At 39.7% G+C, this 26,203-nt stretch overlaps 1 protein-coding gene across 14 annotated transcripts in view; it reads left to right on the top strand.

Moving 5' to 3' along the window:
• The window catches only part of TRAK1 (trafficking kinesin protein 1), a 140,533-nt gene that overhangs the window by 78,089 nt on the left and 36,241 nt on the right, over positions 1-26,203 (top strand). For 9 of the 14 annotated variants that reach the window (XR_003922566.2, XR_005932034.1, XR_003922565.1 and 6 more), the window contains exons 4-5: positions 19,613-19,689; positions 23,197-23,313. Coding sequence is in view for 11 of the 14 variants with exons in the window: in XM_030007985.2 (XP_029863845.1) it covers positions 19,613-19,689; positions 23,197-23,313 (194 nt within the window). In the remaining 3 variants the exon portion in view is untranslated. Of the gene's footprint in view, positions 1-2,493; positions 2,842-3,599; positions 3,625-4,434; positions 4,556-10,741; positions 10,944-19,612; positions 19,690-23,196; positions 23,314-26,203 lie in introns of those variants that run through there. The other 5 variants (XM_030007990.2, XM_030007992.2, XM_030007988.2 and 2 more) reach the window with 5 other exon arrangements.

Raw genomic sequence — 26,203 nt, 5'->3', positions numbered from 1 at the left:
ACAAAACCAGTGGTTTAGATGTATGGGCTGCAGTTTGCTGCCCAGCCAAGAACATCTCATAGGGGCAAGGGTGAACTGCATTTGTGGAAGACCTGTAGCACTTCAGTCTCTGTGAATCTTTAAAGTTCACAGTGGTTTGCAATCATGTGCCATTGTTCCTACTGTCTAGGAAGTTAAAAATAGGTACTTTGTATGATGAAAGAAGTTCAGAGAATCTTAGTGTGTGACAATTAAACAAATGAAGTAAATGGGTGGAGGCCCTTGAACTACAAAATCACAGAATAGCAGAATGGTTGAGGTTGAAAGGGACCTCTGCAAGTTGTCTGGTCCAACCTTCCTGCTCAAGCAGGGTCCCCTAAAGCAGGCTGTGTCAGTGCTCAGTCGCCCTCACATTAAAAAAAAATAATTCTTATGTTCAGGGTGAACCTCCTGTGTTTCAGTCTGTGCCCCTCGCTTCTGGTCCTGTCACTGGGCACCACTGGAAAGACCCTGGCTCTGTCCTCTGTGTGCCTTCCCTTCAGGCATTTATATAAAATTGATAAGATTCCCCCTGAGCCTTCTCTTCTCCAGGCTGAACCATCCCAGCTCTCTCAGCCTTTCCTCATAGGAGAGATGCTCTGGTCCCTCAGCAGTCTTAGCGGCCCTTCACTGGACTCCCTCCAGTATGTCCATCTCTCTCTTGTACTGGGGAGCCCAGAACTGGACCCAGTACCCCAGGCGTGGCCTCACCAGTGCTGAGTAGAGAGGAATCTTGCGCATATTGTCTGGAACTTTGGAATTGAGTGAACATAGGCAGTTGCCACTTACAAACATGTGGTGGATGCGTGAACAGATCTGTTAATCTGTGCTTCATCTATCAATATATGAAAGGGATGTGGCAATTCCCAACCTCAAAGTTACTGCAGTGATAATTTTTTTTACCAGTAAAGCTGAAATACTGATGTGGTCATGAAACTGATGTATTTTCCTCTGCATAGTTTGACTGTACCTTACCTATTTCTGTTCCAGTAGAGCGAAGTGGTACCAGTCAGGGAGTAGAGTAAATGGTAACAACCTAGAAAAGACATGAGTGATGGTGAGCTTAATAGAAATCTGCAAAATCATGAGTGATTGGAAAGGAGAGATGAATTAAGTGTTCAGATTTCCAGAGCTGGAAGAATTAAGTTAGTAAAAGTGAGTTGCAAAGCAAAAGCTGAGGTTTCTTACATCATAAATAGTAGATGTGTGGAACTCCTTGCAAGAGGATGTTGGAGGTGCTAAAAAATGTACACGGACTCAAGAATAGACAGGGAAGGTCCTTTGAGAATGGCTAAAAGTTGAAACTGTATCTGTCTCAGGCTGTCTCCAAAGCTGGAAAAAATGGGAGGTTGGGAGGGGCAGATGAGGGAAGTATTGGCTAGTTCTCCCTTACCTGCTTATGGGTGTTCTTGTAGATGGAGTCTTTGGATAGACACTCGTATCCTGCATCAAACCTGTGGCCTCCTACCTTGTATTAATTAACATATGTTACAACTTATTCTATCCCAATGCTTCTACTGGTGTTTGCAAAGAAATAGGTTCCTAAAAAAAGGGAGAGAAAGGGGTGAAGAATATGTGGAGGTTATGAACAAAATGGATGTCAATCCCTTTAGTAACTGTACCTGTACAGATTCAGACATGCTTTTTGAATTGCTGTGTTTGATGATGGTGATTTAATGCCATCAGACAGATTCTCTTCTAATAGCTTAAATACGATTTTATTGGGCACTGCAAAAGTGAAGTCTTTTCTTTCATTTCCAAAACATTGAATGCAAACATTAAGCTATTCTGTGTGACGACCTTCAGCATTTTTAGGAATAGAGTAGTGAAAGTTTGACCTAACCCCTTGATTTCGGCTATGAAGCTTAGATGGTTGCGGGGGGGGGGGGGGTGTCAGTGGTTCATGGAGAGGACAAAAAGTAGAAGCAGATTAGCTTTATTGCAAGGAGAAATGAATTGCTGTCCTGATTTTTCTGATCCTTTCATTTTTTGTTTGCCACTTTTGCAATAACAGGATGCATAAAGGATTCTATTATATCAGCCCAGAATAGTGTAACAAAGCAGTAATGTAGTTTAATTTTCCATGGGGAAGGCAGGCTTTTATCAAACTGTGTGGAGGAGAGGAGTAATGGACTAGATTTTCATTATTAATGTACTGCGTGTACCCAGTGAATTGCAAAGGCATGATGCTGTTGTTCCGTGAGCAGTCAGCAGAGACTTGTATCATCTTTCTGAGCTAGGATTTGTTTCCAGTATGGAGGGGTACTTATAGTCTGTAAAGCCAGAAACGACAAAATGCATTTTCTTCATCTCTGCATCGCTTTTGGAGCCAGCTCATCTCCATAGCAACATGTTAGACTGAAAGAGATGTGGGGACTAGGGAGGAAAGGAATGAGTTAGCCAGGCGGTGGTGTGTGTCCCCCACGTCAGCGCATCAGCCTTTTGATAGGATGATTTTGTTAACACCCATCCAAGGCTCCTGTGCAGAGCTTCTTTATTAGAGGAGCTGCCAGGGCATCTGCTTCTCCCTTCTGCATCCTTTTTCTCTTTTCTATTTTATTTTTATTTTTTCCAAATACACCTTCTACACCCCCCTTTTATTTTAGTTGCAGCCTCATTGAAGATGTGCAGCTCATATTCAGCTTGCTGTGAGCTTCCTTGCACTATGCTATTTTGCAAAGGCAGGAAGGCATGGCTGCATTTCACTTGACCTTAGCAGCGAAGTGAAATCTCGTTTATGTTGCTGAAGGATACTGACTATGCAGAAATTTATTGAAGCAGATTATTATGAACTGGACTGGTATTATGAAGAATGCACAGATGGTAAATATTTCTTTCTAGTCTCTTGTTGCAGAATTTGGAGCTTGTAAGACTGGAGCATCGTTATTCAATGGTTTTTAAAATGAAATACCTTGAAAAACGTAGCACCCTGGTGTAGCGGAGATGCCCGCATCTCTGTTGCACCTCAACATCTCTTGTGAGCATGCTACAAGAGTCTCTGCTGTATAGCTTTCTCTTTTTCAAAGGGAGTGGCAGAGGAGCATATGCACTGTATGAGCAGTCTTTGGGCAGGGGGAGAAATATTTGAAATGCTAACTGTATGTATAATATTTGAGCTGAATTTAAATACAGTCATTGTAAGATTCTGTATTGGTCTGAGTTTTAAATCTGTTTTTTCTGCATTACCAGTATGCTGTAATACATATGTATTTAATGTGTTAGTAGGCAGTACATGTCTTCTCTCTGGTTATTTGTCTGTGAAAGACATTTAAAACTGTAGCTTCTTAGAAGTGAGCAGGTTAACTTTTTGAACTGGAAAAATTACAAACTCTGGCGAGCATTATCTTCTGAGCCTCTTGCGATTTTTCTAATGTTTGCTTGGGCTATTATTTCTTTATTAGAACACTGAAGGTTTTCATCAGACTTCTGATAGAAGGCACACAAGGAAGCATAAGGAAAGTCTAAAACTGTACTCTCTGCAGAGTGGAAAAAGCAAGATTCCTCATCGATGGCACTCAGTGGTAACCTCTAAAACAAAATGCAGCCTTTGGAAAAGCAGTAGTTGTATATGGATTTTATTCTGGTTGGAGAGCTTGGCTAAACAAGGCAAGTCCAAGATCATAGTGAAGCAAAGAACAGAAAGGAGTAAGGAGTGTAGGCCCAGGGGATGTTATATGAATGTAGTATATAAAGATAGTTCATAGTGCTTTGATAACAATATCAGAGGGGACATGAAGAGTGAAGATATGTGTGACAAAATTTGAATGGGTTTTTATGGTCTCTTGAGTGGTGTGTGCCTCCATTTGTTTCTCTGTACTAGATTTTGGAACTGTTTACAATTTCAGAAGCTTGTTAAACTTTAACTTCTCTTATGTTTAATTGGTTATTCCTGTCCAGGTGTTCAAAGAGGAAAGGTGCATATTTATTTGAAAGACCTGACCACTTTAAGTTGGATTGAATCCATTATGTAACCTTTATCCTCTAGGTTTAACCCTAGTAAATACTGTAGCCTCTGATTAATCCGCATGATGTAACAGGCTGAGTTGGCCTGGTTTTAGGAGCTTATGAAATAGAACAGTTGTACTGTCATTAAAAGCTATAGCTGATTTTTTTTTTTTTTTTCCCCCCCCTGGGTTAAATATAGATAGCCTTCTTTTTATTGTTCTTTTTTATGGTCCTCTGTCTATCTGGTCAAAGTGTCATTACACGGAACTGTGGCATGCCTGAATGTCTGAGCTAAGAGCTGATCTGCTCATCAGTTGGAGAAACTATGGGAGTTCCATGGTAATGGAGTAAGCAACAGGTGTTGGGCAAGCATTTAAGTACCTTATGGGATCAGGGCCCCAGGAGCACTGCAGTGGTTGGTCTGATTCTGGGCTTACACGTTTTCTTGTAAGTGCTGAGCCCCCACCCAGCATACTTCTTCCATGAGCTGAGATCTAGAGTATGTGCTGGCTGGCTGCTTGAAGTATTTGGGAAGTTCTTCCCTAAGAGAAAGCAGGGTTTAATGTCTGATAGGGAAAAATCTCTCCAGTAGGTAAGGCATAATGCTTTTTAAGAATTATTTTGGTTGGGTTTTTTTTTATAATTAAAATACTATTTTTGACATGATGGAAGGATAGTGCTGTCAGTCCTGTCTCAGGCTTTCAGGTGAATGATAGTCTCATAGGGTTTCATGGAACTCTATGGGGTTTAGCTTTCTTTTGCTTCTCCCAGTTGAAGTGTGCGAGAAAGAGAAGGATTTGAGAGGTATGGTGGAAGGCATAATCTTTGGCCTTCCATACTGTCCTATTAATTTGGGTTTAAAATAATATTAGCATTTCCTGTTGATGGAGAAAGGTATTCTAATTGTAGTGGGAGACAAAAGGCATCTTTTATAGTAGAAAATCAAGCTTTTCCAAAAACCTGGAGCAAATGGCATATTATAAGAGATGCCTACCTCTTGACTGATGTTTGATATTTCTACCATGCATTTGTCAATACCAGAGTCATTTGCCTGAGATTCTTTTTATATTCAATAGAGAATGATAGGCAGTTGCAGCTCAGCTGACCTGTTTTGAGTATCTATTTTAAGACAAGGTGAAGCGTAGTTAGAGAGCTTACTTCTCTGCTATACATGGACTCTGAAGGTCAGATCTATGTGTGCATTCAATTGTGAATCCCACCCAGAGTTGCCGGTACATTGAAACTAATAGAAAACCTCACAAGGTATTATCCTCCAGAATTATATTTCTGATTAAAGTGTTCCTACGGTCTTTGTCAGAGCCACTGGGACTCACATTTCCATTTAAAACATGTGACTTCATTTGTTTTTCTTTTTTTAAGAATTATTTGAGCAGCATATGGTTTCTCGTTCTTCAAAGAAAAAAAAGTCTAAAAATATACCAGGATATAAGATTTTAATGCTATTATTTAACTTAATAGGTAAAGAAGTGATTCTCACTGTTACCTTGGATTTAATGAACTTCTGTAAGGACTGACATAGTAATAATGTCTTCAACTTGCATTTTGTGGCAGTAATTTTTTTTTAATACATTGCAAAAGCAAACAAACAAATGCTCAAAATTTACAATTTGTATATCTTTGTGAGGACTTTCTAGGGTTGGAATAATGAATTAATCCCTTTACGTAAGGTCTTCTACAGAGTTTATTTTTGGTAGGAGTAGATGGAATTAAACAATAAAATGTCACACTCTATTTGAATCACTGTTGTTGACTTACATTACAGTAAATTGAAACTTCTATAAATAACTATTATGTAGTGCTTTTTAGATAAATTTTCAAGTATAATATTTTATAATATGAGTGACAGTTGTCACCTTACTTGGCATTAATGAAATATATTGTGTAGGTGGAATGGGGAGGGGGAAAGAACTGGGTGTGTACTTGAGTAGGAAGATAGCTATTTTCATAGCAGACTTTGACAGAACCAATGATAAAAGAGGAAAAGGTGAAACTTCTGTAGAAAAGTTAAGATAAATTTCTGTAGAAAGATAACAGTATAAAAGCCTAGGTTTATCTAGGGGGTTTTTTGGAAAAAAAACAAATAGATTCTTAAAAAAACCACACACAACACAGCTTGGGTGAAAAAAATAATGCAAAAAACTGCACAAACTACCAAACAACTAAATAAACAGATAAGTAGATACACATACAAATCTTTGTGTCTTGTCCCCCTGCCTCTTTCTTAGGCCGATGTTTTTTCATCCTTTCAATGAACAATGCTTCCTAGAGAAAGCCAGGTTGACTTTGGATAAAATTACTTTCCTTGTGGTTTCTTCCATTACTTGTTTATTTCTAGTTGAACAACTCCATGCTAATGCCTGAGAGTTCATTGCCTACAATTCTGGATGACTTTGCGTATGTGCAGTTGGCTCTTCTCTCCTTTTGTTGCCCATGAGTTTCAGCAATTTCTTGTGCAGAAAATAGTGCCTTTTCCTTTTTTGCCCCTGCCAATCACACTGTGTGCCCTGTTTGTCACACGTGCTGAAGCTTGTAACCCCTTTTATGTTTGCCTGAGCAACTTCATCTCATTCTCTTCATCGTTCCAGCACCCCTTATCCTGCTTTTGCTCTTCTCTGTAACTCTCAACCCCTACCTGTATTTTCTTCCTGCTCACATTGAAATGTTTTCATTATGTGTTCGGATTGCAGTTACTGTTTGGAGCTTCTCTCCTCTGTTCTATTTTCCACTCTACTGCAATGATTATCAGCAAGCTCCCCAACTTTCTTTTTAGCTGAACAGTAATTAACAATGTTAATGCTTGTTCTCCTTGACCTCTCAGCCACTTTAAGAATGATTACTTATCCTTGTCTTGCTTGTACTAGTGTGCCTTTACAGATGTGAGACTGTGTCCTGGTTATTTTTCTTCCCCACCCCCCCCCCCCCCCTTGCTTTTTTTTTTTTTTTTGTCACTCCTTTACAGTAGCATTAGAAGAATATTTCATATTCCCTGCTGCAGCTATTTGAGAGTTCTTGGTTCTCCATCTTTTTTCTCTGTGTACCTTAGTTACAGGTAACCTTGCAAACACACATCTGCCAGCTCTGAGTGGAGCAGTCAACCTTTTTGCTTAAAATATGCTTCCCTTGACACCTTCTCCCTTACAGTAGGAGCTTGGCTGATGGTTGCGCATTTATGATGAGTCATCGTCTCCCCTCATACATTAGCCCCTTTTGTCTCCATGCCCATGGACAGAGTAACCCTGGTGTTACTCTGGATGTTTAGTGGGTGCTGCCTGCGGGTATGCCATCTAAATCTGTGGGAATCTTACAAATGCCTGTAGTGTGCAATCTCTGAAACAGCCCTTGCTCTATAGGTATGCAGCTAAAATTCTCATTCAGGTTGTTCTTGTTTTGCTCCTATGTTCTTTATCTCTATACTTGATAAATATGGTTGAACCTTGCTTATATTCATGTAATCATTGATACAATTTTCCTAGTTTTCTGCTTTTTGCCATGTCACATTTCTTTATTCCTCCATTGACTCTCAATTCTTTATCCAGTCAGACCTAAGCTACTTCTACTTGTATGTTGTCTTTATGTGTTTTATATTTCAGTATAGAGATATTTTTCCTCTTTATTTTGCTCAGCTGCTAAATTTCCAGATAAGCATTTTCCCAATTCATCCCATTTCATTCCCTTTCTGCAAAAGTAACGTGCTGTCCTTTTGGTTGAGTGACAGAAGATAATTTGGGTGGGATTTTGAAAGAGTGGGAAACGTGAAAAACCTGTAAAAATTTTAACAAGCTACCTTTTGCTTGACTGTACATCTTAATAGAAAGCACATGTTCAATGACCAATTTATCCCCCCTCCCTGAAAAGCCCACCCCAAAACACTCACATTTCTTCATCAATGTATTTTAAGTCTGGGTGCTGCTGTTTCAGCTGCTGGTTTTAGGACTTGTTTGCTTACATAGGATCTCTCTCTTCTAAATGCAGCATTGTTAATATTAGTTAATTGTGGTCAAAATTAATGTGGTTAATTGTGCAAAAGTCTAGATATTTTTATTGATAAGGTAAAGTTAAAATGATTTGAATGCATTGGAATTCCTTGGAAATAATGAGTCAGGATATGAGGGTTTGTTTGTATTGTACCCAGCCTCACCCTCTGCAAACTAGCTCCTGGTTTGCATGTTCCGTGTTTGATTGCAAAGTTAGTGAAGGCAGTCTGTACCTTAGTGCAAGCATTGTATAAGGAATGTGCATCTGTGTGCTTTAAGCATTGCAACTTACTTAGCAAGCTTCCTAGAAGGAGTTAAATGTCTTTAGCCACTAATTCAGAGTGGTGATTGCAGCAAATACATCAAATTTACTTTGCAGTGGCAACCCATGAAAAGGAATGTTCATTCTGGTATATTCTTTAAGTCCCTGAGTATGTGATTACAGGAAATACTAAAAAGCTCTTTTGAATCTTTCCTGATTAGAATGTATATTTTCAGAACCATATGTAATTTAGCTCCCCCCATTCCCCCCTCCCCCAATCTGCCTATTGTTTGGTATCTGTTGGAAAACTGGCTCTTAATCTTTAGCAAGCAAATATTCCTGCACTACTAAAAAGGCTTAAGGCAGAATAGCACTAAAAATGAGTTGATAATGTGAGGGTGGGGTACACATTCCTTCTCCACCCCTTATGAATTTGCATCAGCATTTATCATATGCTGATATCAAAGTAGGCATTGCAACACTTCTCTTTCTCTCAGCTTTTGGATGTCAGAGTCCTTCTGTGCAGCATGAGTTGACATGAGTCACAGTTCAGAAGTCAGCTTGTGGGAATATTCGTTTACTCTCCTTACGTTGTCACATATATTGGGCAGCAACATGCACATTGTCAGTGTGTCACCCACTGTCCTGCTTTCCTTTATAAACTAGTTGGTTAGCTACAGTTGAACACTTGTCAGCAATATTAAAACCATAGTATGTCAACAGGGTTGGCAGGAGTGGATTTTTCTGTCCCTAAGCTTTAAAAGGTGCTGCTTGCATTCTTTTAAAATTACTCAGTGTTTTGGTTACTCTCTGAATTTCTGTTCTCTAGCTGAGATGTGGTAAATTGATGCTGTATGGCAAGTAGGTACTTAAGACTCTTACTGTTTGACTTTTTTAATTATTTTTTTTTTTTAAGAGTTTTGATTCACTGTTACAGGGGAGAAATGAAGACACAGAAAAGCTCTAAGGAATCAGAAACTAGAAGTAATCCCCCTTACATTATTATTAAAATGACATATTTTAATGTTGTGGTATGGGGAGAAAGGGACAATATTATTTTTTCACCAACTGAGTTCTTGAGGCTATTGCTGCTGCTGAATATTGCAGTAAACCTGGGAAGTTAGAGGTCAAGTTGTTAAGTTTGAGTAGTAAGATCTTTCTTTATTCAGAAACGAGTGTTCCTTTCCTCAGCAAGCACTTATATGTATTTCATATCCTTTGGCTATTGTTTATATAAATGTTGTTACATTGTTTGTATACAATATCAAGAGTTTAAAACTTAAAACAGAATAATTCATCGTGATGGTATAAAATCAGTTTCTTCCCATCTAATACTACCTCATACGTTCACACTGCTTAGAGAAATGGTAATAGAGAAATTATTCCTATGTGACCCTAACTGTTATGTTCTGCTGGCTTGTAATGTTTGCCTGTCTCCCTCCCCAGCAGTTACGTCCCCTCAGAGTGTGATGAGCTGCCTTTGCCTTGCAGAGCCCCCACTTTGCCTGCAACTGCTTTGCCTTGTGATGCAGATAGGAACGCTTTCTGCAAGCAGCAAAGGGCACCTATTTGCCGTTGAAAGCAAGGGAGGCAACTTGGCAAACATTAAATATCTATAGCTGCAAAAAGTTAAATAAGAAAGTTAACCTGCCCTATATGTGTAGTCAAGTTTAGCAAACACAGCCTGTTGGAAACCAAGAGGTCTGAGCACAAGGAGTGTTGTTTGTTGTTGAACAGCAAAGAGATATGTACACCCTTGAAAATGCTCCAGGGGGCCATGTGTGGACTTGAGGTGTTTCCTTTCCCGCAGCAGAAGGAATAGTAAAGATGACTGTGGAAAACATGGTACTTGACAGCTGATGTGATAGGTCATTTAAATGCTTTGTACAAGCATAATATTTTTTGTAAAAGCAATAAAAAAAGCTCCTTTCCCCCCAGCCTAATTCTTCACGCGGCAGTGTTAGTGCATGATGGATGCTGCGGTCAGACCGTACTGTACACTAGCCGCAGCTTTCAAGATCTCCGCTGGGTGGGATTGGCGTGTGCATGTGCACAGGCTTAGGCTGCTCACTGCTCCAGTGAAATGTGTTCCTTGCAGCGTTAGGCAGTTTGAGAGGTGGTTTAACTCAGTGGAGGTGCACACCCTTCACCAGGTGTGACGGACGATCGCTGGACTTCCCTGTTGCCGAGACGCTTGTAGGAAGCTACCACTTCACTTGGCAGAGCAGGGGCAGAGGAGGGAGAACCTTGCAGAGGTGAGGAGTGCCAAGGAGGGGACTTTCAGCCCACCTACTTTGTTTGAAATATGCTAGTGGAGCTGTTGAGCAAAAACTGGCTACCCTCAGAGCTGGTATGAGGAACGACATAAATCTTCTAGTAATTATTAGACAGATGGTCTCTTCCCTCCTCCACCCCATCTGTATAACACAAAGCTGTTGCGCTAAGGACAAATACTCAGTCACTCAGGAGCTCCCTGGCTGAGCATGTGAGTGAGGAAACATGGTATCCTGCTTTGTGGAGACCTTGCTTTGCTCTCCCCAAAAATACAGCCTGCAAGGGAATGACTTCCCATCTCCTGTGAGACTAAACCATCATACCCTGTTGATCTGGGATAACTTTGGCAATGTCGGTAAACGAAGAGGAAAGCTTTGAATATGACTATGAAAAGGAAAATAAGAGAGAACGCACATTTAACAGGCAGAGCCTCGATATCTTGGAAGAAGGTACTTTTTACCTTTTGGTTTTAAACTTTTATGGTGCTAGCACATGGCAACATATAAGTGATTTGAGTGATATTTGTGGATTTAAATCTACTAAATTTTACTTTTTTTTTTTTTTAATGCGTAGCCAGTACATTCAGATGAAAGACTAAGGAAATACTCATATGAATAGGATTAATCTTAATTTATGTAAACTTCTTTAAAGAAACACATGATCAACAGATGTAGGCTATGCAATACCTTTTTTTATAATGAAACTGGATTTGGGAAATTATCTTTCTTTGGAATTGTAGTGCATTTTTTTATATGTACATTGTATATGTGTGTGTTACAAAACTCTGTGTGGTAGGTTGTCATTCCCAACAGGTACTTCTAAAAATGAGTAGCAGAACAGGGCAATGATTTCGTGCTTATCCATGAACTTGAAAACACATAGACAGAAGCAATCCAAGTTTTGGGTCTTGTGACTTAACCTTTCAACAAAACAAACAACCCCAAAACCTTGCCATACTTTGTGGAAATAATGGACACCTGGAGTATTGCAGGCAACTGGCCCATTAGGGTGGGAATGAGAATGTATGTGCATTGAAAATCCTCCTGTGCACCTGCTGTATAGAGAGTGTACCCATTCAAGGGCTGCTTCCAGCCAGGCTGGCAATCTTTTTCAGGGCTTCAGGTACCAAAAGCTAAATGTGCCCTTTATGTTACTTCATGTGCTGTAAATTTTGCTCTAAAATAGCAGTTTTATGGTAGAGAACTGGTACTTCCAAATACACCATCATAAAGCTGCTGTAAGGATGCTTTGAAAGATTGTTAGCACAGAGAATGTGACCTGCTGTGAATTTACACCCTTACTCACCTCATGGGAAAGAGTTCCTGTGTTCGAAGCCTCAGTGGATGAAACATGCTCTTTGAATCCTGTTGCATAGGACTTTCCTGTAAAGACTTCCTCAGAATCAGATATTCCACCTGGATTTCAGTCATACGCAGTCAATAAACTATCTATCTCTCCTGTTGGGGTCTCTGAAGGAACCTGAGATAACTTGTGTGTCTGTGCAAAATAGAAAGGTGCTAGAGAGAATACTGGTAAAAGGAAACTTTAAAACTGGGGATTGGGGTGGGGAGGAAACTTCTCAGGAGAGGCCAACTGACATTGTTTTATGTTTGATTCCTATTTTTTTTTAGTGATTAAATGGTTGCTGAAACATACATCAAGCTGTTCTTATTCTTCCCGCTGACTTTACTTTTCATCCAGATCTAAGTACAGTCTGAAGCTGTTCTTGTTGATTTTGAGGCGGGGGGGGGGGAAATTGTTGAGTTCCATCTGGGATAAATTTAGCCCTGTTTTTCTACAGTACCTTCCCCTCAAAAGCTCAGTATGTATTTGAAATGCCTTCTGTCCTCCACCAATACATTCAGGTCATCTACACACTCAGTGTCGTAGTGATACAGAGGCACTTAAATGATATGTGGTGTTTCTATGTATCTTTGCACGTGGGTGTGCTTACAAGCAATAGTATTTCTCATGGGGATGAGTCAATCTATTCTATAAGTAAAGCAGATGGAAATACCAGCATGTAGCCTTTTCATGCCGAACAAAAGGAACATTTTAGCCATATCTGGCTATAAATCTGGTATCAGAAAGGGAAAGTCTGAGAATATGCTTCACTTTAACCATTTATAGTTATTGAAAAGAAGGGGGTAAAAATTGTGTAATTATGACTCCTTAACTGGCCTATTCCACGTGCAGAATGTGTACTCACTACTTGTCTATTATTTCCATGGTTGTTTTGATGTAGTGTGGTTTTTCCCTGTCCCGACATTTAGAGCCTCCGACTGCCTGCAGTCCTGTTTCTAGAGCCTCTGTCACAGAACTAGTATTAATGCTTGGCAGTGTTACAGAATTGGGTCTCTTGATGAGTATGCGAAGCACCTTCATAAAGGTCTAGCCAGAACAGTCCTAGAGTCAGTGCATTGCTTTGGAGTTGTAAATTTGCCCGACAGCAACATGTTTACTCTTCATTTGATAAGCTGGTCTTTGAGCTGACTGCAGTGAAACTTTGTGCAGGGATATCTGTTGATAGTGTCTACTCAGTTTTTGTTGATTAAAGAACCTGAGCTGTGAAAGAACAGCCTGTCGGTTTTATTTGGTTAGTGATTTGTTGTATCAGTTAAACCTGAAACTGGGCTGTATTTTGATCCTTGCTTTTGCAGGTGGGACAGGAGAAGACCGTTAGCTGTTTAGGACCTGTGATGGCAGCCAGTCATTACTATTTAAATTTACTAATGTAACAGTTAGATTAAAAGTCCTCCTTATCTAAAGTACTGGATAAATGCAGGCTGAGAATCTAGCTCAAGTTTCATTAAAAAAAAAAAAAAAAAAAAGCCTTGTGATCACTGTTAAAATCTCAAGTTCAGGCACTCTCGGGGTCTGACTTCCAGAAAATGTAAAATACCTATTTTACCTTACAAAGACATTGACTAGAATGCAGGCCATACAGGGCTCTGGAATCTTTAAACACTAAAGAAAGAAGATGGAGACTAGTAATTCTTGAAAACTTTGGCACAGCCAATCCCTCCCAAAGAGGTGGAATAGGAAAAGATCACGTATGTAAGAAAGGGAGACAGCTGACAATGCATGGCTTTTAACATAGGCTTGTAGCTTCATTTTAGGATTTTTGAAAGACTGACAGTCCAGATCCTGGTTTAAGCTTTACACCCATTTATTAGTTGCAAGGACTGCAGTCCAGACACTTCTTGACAAGAAACAGATGGAGGAGAATGTCAAGACAGTAATTCAATGGCTAATATTCAAAAATCTTGCAAGAAAAGTTTTAACAGAGGAGCTATGCTAGGCTGTATCAGTATATGGTGTATGCATTAAGGGGATGGTGAGTTCTTTCCAGGCACTTTTCCTTATCTCCTTAGTTTCACTTTGTGGCTGTATTTTCCAAGTTACCACATTTGATCTGTATTTATGCTAATAGAATAGTGTGATGTTCTTGTTGAAATTTCCTTTAACTTGCTTCTTCATTTACCCCAGGAAAATTCGATGCAGTTCATGCCCTGCTTAGAGGAAGTACTTTGAAAAGGCTACCTACCTGAGTGTTTCGGCATATGCTTTAGAAAAGAAATAACGGCAAAGTTTTTTCCCAAACCTGCAGTTAAGTAATAACATAGGTTTGTATATGAGGCTTTAATATTGGATTTACTAAGCTATTTGAATACTATATGAGAGAAATGGCAGTAAACAAACACCCTTCAAACCATAGCTCAAACAGCAAGATAAAATCTCGTCTTCTAGAAGAATCAGTAACTGCCCCTTAATATTAAAAGATTAATTTGCAAACTACACCATTGAAATCACAGTAAGCTGCGCTGTAACATTTAAAAGAAAAAAAAAATCTATTGTCATTGTCTGTTGAACTTAGGGTAGTTATTTTTCACCGCGCTAATATGTACTTGCTGACTGAGTGTGTATCACTCACAACAGGATGTTCTTCCAGCCTCCTTCGTGGAGCTCGCCCACAGTGTGACTTGACAGTTGTGAAGCGGTTGGCAAGCTGTGACTGCTCTTTATCCCTCTGGCCAGGGTGACAGCCACCCACTGAACTCCCTGTGTGCTTTCTGGAGGGACCGGCCCGCTCCTCCACTCGGGGAGCGGTGGGGGAGGCAGGGGGAACTGCTGGTGCATTGTGTTAAAATTCGGACTTCTAGCCGGTCGTGCCTCAGAAGCACATTTTTTGAGCTCTGGTGACAGTAGTCTCTTCCAAATGTTAAGCTCTTTAGATGAACATGTTCTCTTAGGGCTGTCTCAAATGTGACAGGCAACAGCAGACCTGAAGCCTCTGCCCCAGTTTAGCCAGGGCTGCCAAAAACTCCTCTTTAGTGGAGGAGCAGCTACCATGTTTATCTTTAAACGTGTACAATCTTTCTAGTCTGAGTCAGTAACAGAGCTGACGGCACATTTTAGGTGTAGTTTTCCTGAGTTTATTGGAAAGGGAATATACATAATGTGGCAGTTTCAGAATTCCTCATGTGCTTGGCTCAAGTCGACGTAGTGCTCGCAGTAACCAGTGCCAGAGCATAACTTCTGGCGGCTCTAGAACTGAAGCTGTGATTTTTAGCAAGTGCTTTATCCTTGGAGTGCAAAAACAGCCTTTCAGAAATTAAACCAACATGAGCTGAGGAGTCCGAGTCCGCCAGGGTCTACAACTGGCAATGTTTGCCAAGTAGTACCCGGCAGTAAGGCCGGTCAGCGTTACTGTCTCTGTTCTGTATGTCTCCACATGCAGCATTTAGGATGCGATGAGCTTGTGATCTTATCTTCAGTGTTGGGACAGAGCTCTGAGCAGAGGGAGACGGATGCTATTTGTGAGGCAGGGCTTCTCATGACTGATCAAGAATATAGTAGGCCTTGTCATAGTTAAAGGCTTTGGGTAGGGAACTATTATGAAAAAAGCAATGTCCCCTGCTGCCACCTTGCCAATAAGAAGCGTCAGTATTAAAATTGCCGGAGATCTGTGCTCCATGAACAGTATTCCTTTATCCTGATGTAGTTTCTGAGGAAATAAATTTTGGCAACAGGGAAATCCCCATGCACTAGGGCCTTCCCTGTTAGACTCTATAATTATACAGGTCAGTATCATCTGCCCAAAAAGTGAAACTTTACCGAAACATCTTATCACCTTTCTGTTTCCCAGTAGTTGGAAATATATGGGAAGCGGAGCAGTGGGAGCTGGGCTTTGCTCTTCAGCCATGGCTGCTGCTCTCTTTTAGTTCTTTAGTTTGTCCCTGATTGATAGGTCTCAGAAATGAAAAAGCGGTCTGCCTCGAGGAGGGGTGCAGGGAGCAGGGGCTGAGGACACCTCTGACTGCTGGCTCCTGTGTTTTTTATTTTTTTTTCTTTCTTTTTTTTTCTTCAACCTGAATCCCCTGTTTGGTGGGTGGTGGCTCATTGCAGCAGCTCCCAACAGTGGTATTCTTGCTCCCCTTCCCTTCCATGGCTGTTTCCTGTTCCTGGAAGCATACTTTTCTTCTAAGCAGCTTACTAGATGGCTGTGTGACTTTCAGGGAGCAATCCAGGAAGGTACATACCTTCCTTCTTTCTCCCTGAGCGTCTTCAGCTTAGGAATCAGTGCTTTAGTCAGTGTGGAGCTCAGAGCCTGCAAGAAGCTTCCTGTCAGATGCTGCGTTAAATAGATGAAGAGAAATAAATGCAGAGTACATCCTTTCAGCTGTACTCACATTGGGAAACACAGCAATGTGGGTACCCATAAATTTGCAAGCTTTAAGACAGTATGAAGATGGTGCTAGGTACTTCAAGGCAGAGGAAATACTTCATCTGTGTAGCATTTATCCATTTGTGTGTTTGGCTGTTAAAAAAACAAATAGTTTGAAACGCAAATATGTCCCTGGTAGCATGTATTATATGCTGTCATGAAAATAATGTGATAGAAGCTTTCTTGGCTGTTTCCTGTTTTGGACCCGTGACATTAGTTTCAAAGGAGTTACCAAAACACATTTTCTAACTGTGTTTCTGGAATTCTGTGGTCCCTCCACTTGCTGTAGACTGTTTTTTTTTAATTATTCTTTCTTTATTTATTGTCTAACAACCTTCTCCATAAACTGAGAGGTGCAAAGTGTATTTGATTTGGATGTTTGCATGCATCCATGCATTTAGACACTGTGCTTCCTATCACCCTCAAGCAAAAATACTACTGATTTGCAAGTGAGCAAAGAGAGGTCAGTAAATTGGCACTGTAGGTTTTGTATTACAGAGCATTGTCCTTCATTTGCTCTTGTTTTATCTTTACAATAGTGTTACCAGGCTCTCATACTCATCAGAAAATCCAGCAGGCTACAAACCTACTATGCAGAATCCATTAGAGATGTGGAGGGTTTTTTGGGGGGGGTTCCCCTCCATACTTCACTGATCAGAGCTCAAAATGATTATTAAAAAATAGTGTGTCTTACTTGCTGGTAGATTTTTTGAACACTAAGGAAATAAAAATCACTGCATTAGCAATTGGCCAAATGTTATTTTGTATCTGTGGGGGCTGAATAACTACATACTGAGATACTGTTTTGAGGTTTTTTTAATGCTTCTTCTGAATTGCTTTTTCTCTCTTTGCTTTTCACCTTCTCATTTCCACAAGCCTTGGTTTCTGAGGGATGGAGAGCAACACCGCTCTGCAAGTTTGCCCTCCTTCCAAAAGGAAAGCCTGCCTTTTAGTTAGTAGCTCTGTACTTCTGCTGTATTGTAAGTTGAGTGCCAATAGAAAGTAGTTGACTGGAGGAGGCATTTTATTATATGCAGTCTACTGAAGTTTGCTTCCACTTGTACGTTCAAGAGGGTGCATAAGATACCATTCTGCTTTGAAACCCTTCCACATTGGCAGAGTAGTATATGAAGACCTCTGTTTTAACAATGACCAAGAGAAGTTTGATGGAAATTGAGATATAAAAGCTACTGGTGACCAGGTCGCTACTGCTTTGCTAGTAATAGGTCTGTTGCGATAAGGGTGTGGTGTTACCCTGCCGCGTTAAAGATTAAATGGCAAGTTCTGAAGGAATAGCCGAGCAAGCAGCCCCATGAATCAACCTTTATCACTCTCTCAGCTGAGTGGCTTTATTTTCTCTGTGGGAGCACCATCCTTTTGTCAGCTTGGATGTTAGGAAGGTTATACATTGACCTGAATTAGGATGGTGTGAGGTTGCCATAGTTGTAATCAGTGGTGATTATTAGTGCTAGGTATGGAGTTAAAATGAGTTTGCTAATGACAATCTCAAAAGTTATTTTATAGTAGTGAGGGAATGTTGTAACCAAGGGAATTATTTAATGTACAATTGTTTTGGGAAATAACCTGCTGGCATCAGGGTTTCTGATAAATGTGTTATGGCATGACTTATGAATTTACAGTGTTTAAAAAAAAATAGGGTTTATAGGAATGTTAATTTTTTTTTTTAATTGTGAATAGTCTTCTGGATGTGACACTATCTGTCTTTATGTGAAACTTTTATGCAAAGCTTCTATTTAACCCCTTTGTTTGTTATAGCTGATGTTCTCTGCAAGTTCAATTTTTTTTCTGTGGAATCCTGATTAGTCTGCTTTTGACTAGTATAGTTTGTAGTTTACAGATGCACTGCGTTTTTGCTTGTGCAGTGGTATAGTTATTCTTTATATTGCTATGTAATGTTTGTCAAATTATTACTTTGAAATGTAAACTTTTTACTGTTACCACTTTCAGACTTAAAAATTTAGAAAAGTGTCATTGTCTTTTGAATACTTTTGAATGGCATTCTTTGGAGTTCACTGGCACTACTGATGTCACCAAATATTGTAAATATTTTCAGGATTTGATCCTCAAAAATAGAATTTGAGAAATGGGAAAATAAACAAATTGTACTTCTTGCCCTAGTTTAAGCAACTTCCTGATGTTTAGGTATGGAAAAAAAATCCTCCAACATTTTGAAAGATACCTAAGTACCGTTGTATTTGATACATTATTGATGTGTTGTAGTGGTAGTCAACTGTATATTTATGTATATGTAGATTGTATATTTATAAATTGGGTAATGTTGTTTCCTTAGTGGGACAAACTGTCTCCTGGTAACGTTACTGTACTCAATACACTTTTTTTTTTTCTCCATTTAAATCTTATTAGGCCTTATCTGTCTCTCCCCGCCCCCAGCCTTCATGTGTGCTAGAGCAACATTAGCTAATCTGTCAGACTGAGCTCTAACTGACATTGTCAAGGGTAAATCCCCTGAATAACGATTTGTGCTACAGCAGTCTGATAACCTGTAGTCCATATGATCAACTCAACTTAATTAACAGTCCCTTTTTTCCAGAATTACAGGGTTTGAGGAATAGGTGTAGCTGAAAATAAAAAGAATATAAGGGTAGAGCAGAAAGCGCTGTTGTTTCCTCTGATTATTGGTGGATTTTTCAAAAATTTGCAGACTTCCGGATAAGTCAATGTAGCTTCTTAAAGGATCACCTATGGTGATAGACTAAACTTCCTCATACTTTATTCTGTCTAACAAAACGCCTGGTTCCACCTTAGTGATTAATCATCTCATCCAGTCTAAGTAAATATTTTTACTGAGTGTACTGTGGTCACTATGGTGTGGTCTGGATATTATAAGAATCGTTTATTATTTTGCGTGCATTTTGTATTTACTTTACTGTCTCATACCAGAGAACCCAGTTCTTATCAACATAATATGACACAAAGAAACTATGTTGAACAGTGTTACTAACAGTATTGGAGTTGCTTATTCATGGAGTAACTCTCTAGGTGACATGATAGAATCCTAATTAGGTATCTAAGAACATCTGTTTTCACTTCTTCCTTGTTTATTTTTTTCATAAACTCAAAAGATTCCTCTTCAGAGTGGAAAGTTTTAACATTTTAACTGTTTGTTCTGCCAATAACAAAAGAAAATACTCATTACAAAAGAGAAACACTTGTATTTTCAGTTTAACTTGAACCTTTCGTTATTTTTGAGGGTTTTTTTTTTTTTTTTTTAGCTTTTGATATACTTACCCAAAAATTGACAGAAGTTGTTTTAAGATGAAAACTTATGCAAACCTAAACTCTTACAAGGATATTTTCCCCCTAATAGTATTGCCAATATGATTAATGTTTTATTTTATTTCCTCACAGTTTTATGTGCTGAAAGAGTGGGCCAGATGACTAAAACATACAATGACATAGATGCTGTTACACGTCTTCTTGAAGAGGCAAGTATTACATCTCTTTAAGGACCCATACGCAGTATGAGAAAGTAGTACAGAAATTACATGGTACCACTACTAAAGACTGTTGGTAGACTGTCCTTCAGTGAGGAGGAATAAGTGCTCTGAGTGTATGTACACTTTATCTTATTGGTAAGGTAAATATTCTTTCTAAGTAAGGGTCATTTGTTTACCTCTGTTATATGGATTCATTACTTGTGCTTATTTTTCAGTTGAGGCCATTTAACTTGCTCTTGGACAAATATATGCCATAATGAAGGAGGAGGAGGGGGCGGGAGGGGATCATCTTAAAATGGCACATATTTTTACAGTACATGTAAAGCTAATAACATCATTATTGATGGATTTATTCTCTTTTAAAATAATAAAAAGTTCACAAATAGTCTTGTATTCATAATTATTATCTCAGATAATGTCTTCCCAGAGAAGTGCATAGACACAAAATTAGAATATATCTAATACTCCGTTTGTATCCAAACCTTTTCTTCCTTGCCTTATGTTTTGTTGGTTTGGGTTAGTTGGTTGTTTTTTTTAATACCATTGTTATGTAAATTGTTATTGCTGTAATCCTTGGCACTCAAGAAATGTCAAAAAGCAACTCTCAAGCTACGATGCTTATGTTCAATAAATATCATGATAAATTGTTTGACTGAAATTAGCAGCTTTTCTACAGTAAACTTCAGCAGTGATTTTCCAAATAATGTTTATGAGGAATTCCTTTAGGTGAAAACTGTTAAATTGTATTAGTTCATAGCTGAGTGTAATTTAATCCTTCATATTTATTTTCTTGCTTATTGCAGTAGTAATGTAAAAAATGGGGTGTGTCTAGCCAAGATACATCGAGTGGTCCATTCTTTGTCTAATTCTGCTAGGAAACGAGCATGGGAATGCTGACATCTACCACCTATGCTTGATACATCTGACTGCAGTACAAAATCCTACATTTTGTGCTTTGAGCTGAACTTGTTTAAACAACTGTCTGTGAAAAATCAGTTAAAACTGATGCTTTACCTAAAAGACTTGTCCTGGAGTAATCCATTAACCTGTAGTAACAGTCTGTTACCTGTTTGTGTCTTGTTCCCTTTGTCTTGTTTGGCTGAGATTTACTTGCATTTGTTTCCATGGCTGCTCCTAGTAATAGTGTAGCATTCTGCCAACTGTTTCATCCCCTGAGTCCACGTAGCCAAATGTCTATAGATGCAGAAATCACACTCATGGGAGCAATGCTAGAAGGACTTGCTGAGCCACTGTTTTAAAGCTTCTGGTGTACTTCCCTTTCTGGATGATAGCAAAGGAAAAACAGGGGAGCATGTAATATGTGAACCTTCAGTAAAACAAATACTTTCAGTGAGCTTTTTTGTTTTATTTGGCCATCATTTCTGATTGAATCACTCTGTTCTTAGGCAGATGTGCACTTACAGCTCCTTTCTCTGTTCTCCAAATGGTGGTTATCACAAGAGATTACATCCGTTTGCAGAATTTAAGGTTTAACCCCTTCTGCTACCTTCACACACACAAGTGAGAAAAAAACCCCAAAGCTACCCCTTGTCTGTCTGTCTTGTTGGCAAGCTTCAAATGATTGTGCTACAAAGTTGGCAGGGTGAAAGGTGCAGCATTTTGGGGGGAGATAAGAAAGAGAAGATCTCAAAACAACATGTGTGCAGATATTTTGAAAATCTGTGCCAATTGCCCTGAAACTAAGCAAAATGAGTGACACCAGGCCTGCCTGGGGGTGTGGCAAGAATAGGAGCGGATTCCTCTGTGAACCTGCTTTCTCATCCCTTTCTAATAATAGTGTAAATATGTCCGGCTTCAGTTTTTTGGTTGTTGTTTTTTTGGTTTTTTTTTTTTTTTTACACATTGCTGTAATAAATCAGTTCCTTATCACTGTAAGAGGCCTGACCCCAAACTGAAATTTAGAGCTGAATTGCTAAAAATTGTGTAGGAAGTCTAGAAAGGTTAATTAAAGAGCCTGGAAATACACTTACGTTCCTCAAATTTGAGGCTAGAAAGCTTGCTGCTAGACAGCTCTTCCTCTGTAGAGTCAAAGCTGCAGCAATATATTTTTTTTCCACTTCATATTTATGAAGTGAGCCAAATGACTGAACAATAAGTTGGCTTGAGATGTAAACCAAAACGTTTTTTGGATAGCTTTGTGGGACCTATTGTTCTGAAAGATTGTACTTAAGATTATATAAAGATTTTATGGCCAGATAATGCTAGTAGCTTTCAATGCAAATATAAGCCTGACCTTCAGAAACCATTTGGAAAATGCTATTTGTAAATACAGCAGTGATCAATAATCTCTCTTTTTATTTACTGTGTATTACATAACTTCTTTTTTTTTCCACTACGAAAGCCTCTTCATTCAAATTCATTGACTTCAAATCCATGTGATCAGTAGCCATAGGTTTTGTGGGCTTTGTCATTAACGTATACATGACATAAGGTAGCTTTTAGTCATCAAATCTGGATGGCTCTCAGGGGCATTAAATAAGCCCCAAACTGTTTTCAGTGACAGGGAGAAAACTCTTCCTGAAATGGTGTTGAACTAAAGGCAAGTGGGGAGTTAACCTTAGTGCCATTTGCCCACTGTTTTAAAGATCTAGTAGTTGAAAATGATAAATAGGAATGCTTAAAGAACAACACAAAGTTTTATGCAGTTTATCATCCTTTCCCAGGCAGATTACAATCCCACATCTCAGCTTTGCAGAAGCTGAGATGTGTATAGGTACACGTCATCAACAGGGTAGGCTTCTAGTTTTTATTGGTACATGTGGTGAACTGTCTAGTTGGGTTATTTCCCATAAAGAAGGAAGGGGCCAAGTATGGGAAGAAGGAGCCAAGCATGGCATGAGACTAACCACTTAATGTAGATTTGGGCATCTGCAGAAAGGAAAGGGATAGGATTTGTTTTTGTATGAAAGTACTGATGGATGTATGTACACAAAGAGGATAGGAGCTGAACTTTCATTTTGGTGAATCGGCTTTGGCTCCTGCACAGCTTACTGCCTCTTAATTCAAGGTGGAGCAAGTCGAAACTGAAGAATGCTATGAAATGCCTAAGTTCTTTTGTATTTTTACTGTGCTTCTGAATTCTTTAAAATGTAAGCTCTAAAGCTCTTGTGATTGCATTCTGCAAATGGTATAACAAGGTGATGGAATAGCTTCCCTCAGTAGTTTCTCCAAGCTGTAATAGAGAACCAGATCTGGTTTCACCTACATTGTTTTACTGTAGATGTTGAAGCTGTGCCTTCATTTATGGTTCAATAACTCTGTATGGGTCAGTCTTTTCTGAATAAAGTGGGTGTAACATAAGCAGAAATAGAAAAAGAAAATTGGCAAAAAACCAACCAAACAAATCCTTACAGAAGAAAGTCTTTTTATTGTTTAAGTACTTGTTCCTTCCCTTTCATGACAATTTTAACCTCCCTCTGATCCTTTGGTGAACAAAAAATTTGAGATTAGCTTTCTTTTCTTAATGCTTCACAGAAAGAACGGGACTTAGAATTAGCTGCTCGGATTGGTCAGTCACTGTTAAAGAAGAATAAATCACTGACAGAAAGAAATGAGTTTCTGGAGGAGCAAGTAGAACACATCAGGGAAGAGGTAAGATTTTTCTGCCTGAGTGCTGTATCTGCAGTGATGGGGAGAATTGTCCTTCTAGCTTCACCTTGTCCATACTTGATTTTCTTGGGCATCCTGTCCATAGCAGGTTAATCTGTGGTGTGGCAGTTTGGTCAGCCACTTTTATAGCATGTACACTTTTAGAAATGTGATCGAAAAAGTAATTTGACCTGTTGGCTTAAATCAGCTGATTTGAGGGGCAAAAAAACCAAACCTCAAGCCATTGAATTTTGCTCTGCCTCACATTTAATTTTCCTCTGAAACCAGCTGCTCTTTTTGTTTTGAGTCACTACACCCACTGTTTTCTTCTACCTGTTTCGTCCTTGTTCCCCTGCTTTGTGCATAATTCCCGTTTTGATTATCTCACTAATCACCCTATCCCTTCTCCTCCCTCCCTTTGTGTGCAGCTCTTCTTCTTGTTTCTTCCCGGAATCTTTCCCAGTCCTCACTTGTTTCTTCCCTGCGAACTGATGTTTAATTGCTTTTTCCCAAATGCTTTTCTATTCATAGAAATAGTTAAATTTTGGCTTTTAGAACATAGCATTTGAATGCTGGGAGTGCTTCACTTTGCTTCTCAAACTGTGTATGATATAGGTATCACATATAAGGTAAATCACTTTTTGTATTTATGGAGATTTCAGTAGTGCATGCTCACTGAAATCATGTGCATTCTGCCTTTTCCAAGCTGGGCCAACTTCATAGACTTGTGTTAAGCTTCCATGGTTCAGATGGGTCAGGGTATATTTTAATGATTAGTAATTTTTATTCAGCATGCTCTGTATGTATGAACTTGTCAATGTTAGGAAGCATTGGGTTATATTGGGAAGCAAAGGGTTATATAGGCTGAGACTTGCTACGTTCTATATAGATTGCTAAGATCTTACAGCTGCTTGTGATTTTGCTGTATCTCTTTCCAGGGAACTGTGATAGAATCTGTTGAAGTGTGGATCGGTAGCCTGCTGCAGTACATACAGTTGTCTGAGCTTGACTGCAGTAATAATGTCTTAGACATTTGATGAGCACGTTTAGAATATAGTATGATGGTGCACGTGTTTCTCAATTCATAGAGTCATAGAATGGTTTGGGTTGGAAGGGGCCTTTAAAGGTGTCCTAGTTTCAGCTGGAATAGAGTTAACTGTCTTCCTAGTAGCTGGTACGGTGCTATGTTTTGAGTTCAGTATATGAAGAATGTTGATAACACCGATGTTTTCAGTTGCTGCTAGTAGTGTTTAGACTAATGTCAAGGATTTTTCAGCTTCTCATGCCCAGCCAGCGAGAAAGCTGGAGGGGCACAAGAAGTTGGCACAGGACACAGCCAGGGCACCTGACCCAAACTGGCCAACAGGGTATTCCATACCATGTGACGTCCCATCTAGTATAGGAACTGGGAAGTGGGGGCGGGGAATTGCCGCTCGGGGACTAGCTGGGTGCCGGTCGGCGGGTGGTGAGCAATTGCACTGCGCATCATTTGTACATTCCAATCCTTTCATTATTGCTGTTGTCATTTTATTAGTGTTATCATTATCATTATTCGTCTCTTCTTTTTTGTTCTATTAAACCGTTCTTATCTCAACCCGTGGGTTTTGCTTTTTTTTCCCGATTCTCTCCCCCATCCCACTGGGTGGGGGGGGAGTGAGTGAGCGGCTGCGTGGTGCTTAGTTGCTGGCTGGGGTTAAACCACGACAGTCCGACAAAAGGTCATCCAGTCCAACTCTCCCTGCCATGAGCAGGGACATCTTCAACTAGATGAGGTTGCTCAGAGCCCCGTCCAACCTGACCTTGAATGATTCCAGGGATGCGGCATCTACCACCTCTCTGGGCAGCCTGTGCCAGTGTTTCACCACCCTCATCATAAAAAGTTTTTCCTTATATCTAGTCTGAACATACCCTCTTTTAGTTTAAAACCATTAGCCTTTGTCCTGTTGTTACAGGCCCTACTAAAAAGTCTGTCCCCATCTTTCTTATAAGCCCCCTTTAAGTACTGAAAGGTCGCAATAAGGTCTCCCCGGAGCCTTCTCTTCACCAGGCGGAACAACCCCAACTCTCTCAGCCTGTCCTCATAGAGGAAGTACTCCAGCCCTCTGATCATCTTCGTGGCCCTCCTCTGGACCCGCTCCAACAGGTCCATGTCTTTCCTGTGCTGAGGACCCCAGAGCTGGATGCAGTACTGCAGGTGGGGGCTCACCAGAGTGGAGTAGAGGGGGAGAATCACCTCCCTCGACCTGCTGGCCATGCTTCTTCTGATGCAGCCCAGGATATGGTTGGCTTTCTGGGCTGTGAGTGCACACATTGGTGTAATGTATAAAACATAGCAGAAAACTTACCTTGTTTCAAGTAACACCATATGTCTTCCAGATACCGTTGAATTTTTAATCAAATGTTTATACAGTTGCTATTTCTTACTGTATTCCTCTGAACGGGGAGCAGTGTGCTATAGGTACTGGCAGATTCTTGATAGGCATATCTTGGATGGAACCATACAGGAAGCTTTAAAAGTGCTCTTTATCTGTAACTACAAGTGTCACTAAACTCTGACTTACTAACAGAGGTAGGAGCAAATGTTGTTTCTCCTATTCTGGGACAGTGACCTTGGTTTGTGGATCTCGTCCATATGTAGCTTTGAGCAAGATAGAGAGAAATCTCACAGTTGTAGGGCAAGCAGGAGAACAATGAAGCACAGTGGATTAAAAACTTAAAAAATGGCTCCTGATAAAACTGCTCAGGCATGTGAGGTGTTGAATTATATCTGAGATGGACTCATGAATAAAGCGTGGGTGGAGGGATCCCAGATGTGCAATAAATGGTGGTGGAGCACACACATAGAAATAATATCATTTGGTGTGGCCTATCCTTTTTGGCAAAGAAAACTAAT

Source organism: Aquila chrysaetos, chromosome 3, assembly GCF_900496995.4.
Source record: "Aquila chrysaetos chrysaetos chromosome 3, bAquChr1.4, whole genome shotgun sequence".
Lineage (NCBI taxonomy): Eukaryota > Metazoa > Chordata > Aves > Accipitriformes > Accipitridae > Aquila > Aquila chrysaetos.
This window is presented reverse-complemented; position numbering and strand designations above follow the sequence as displayed.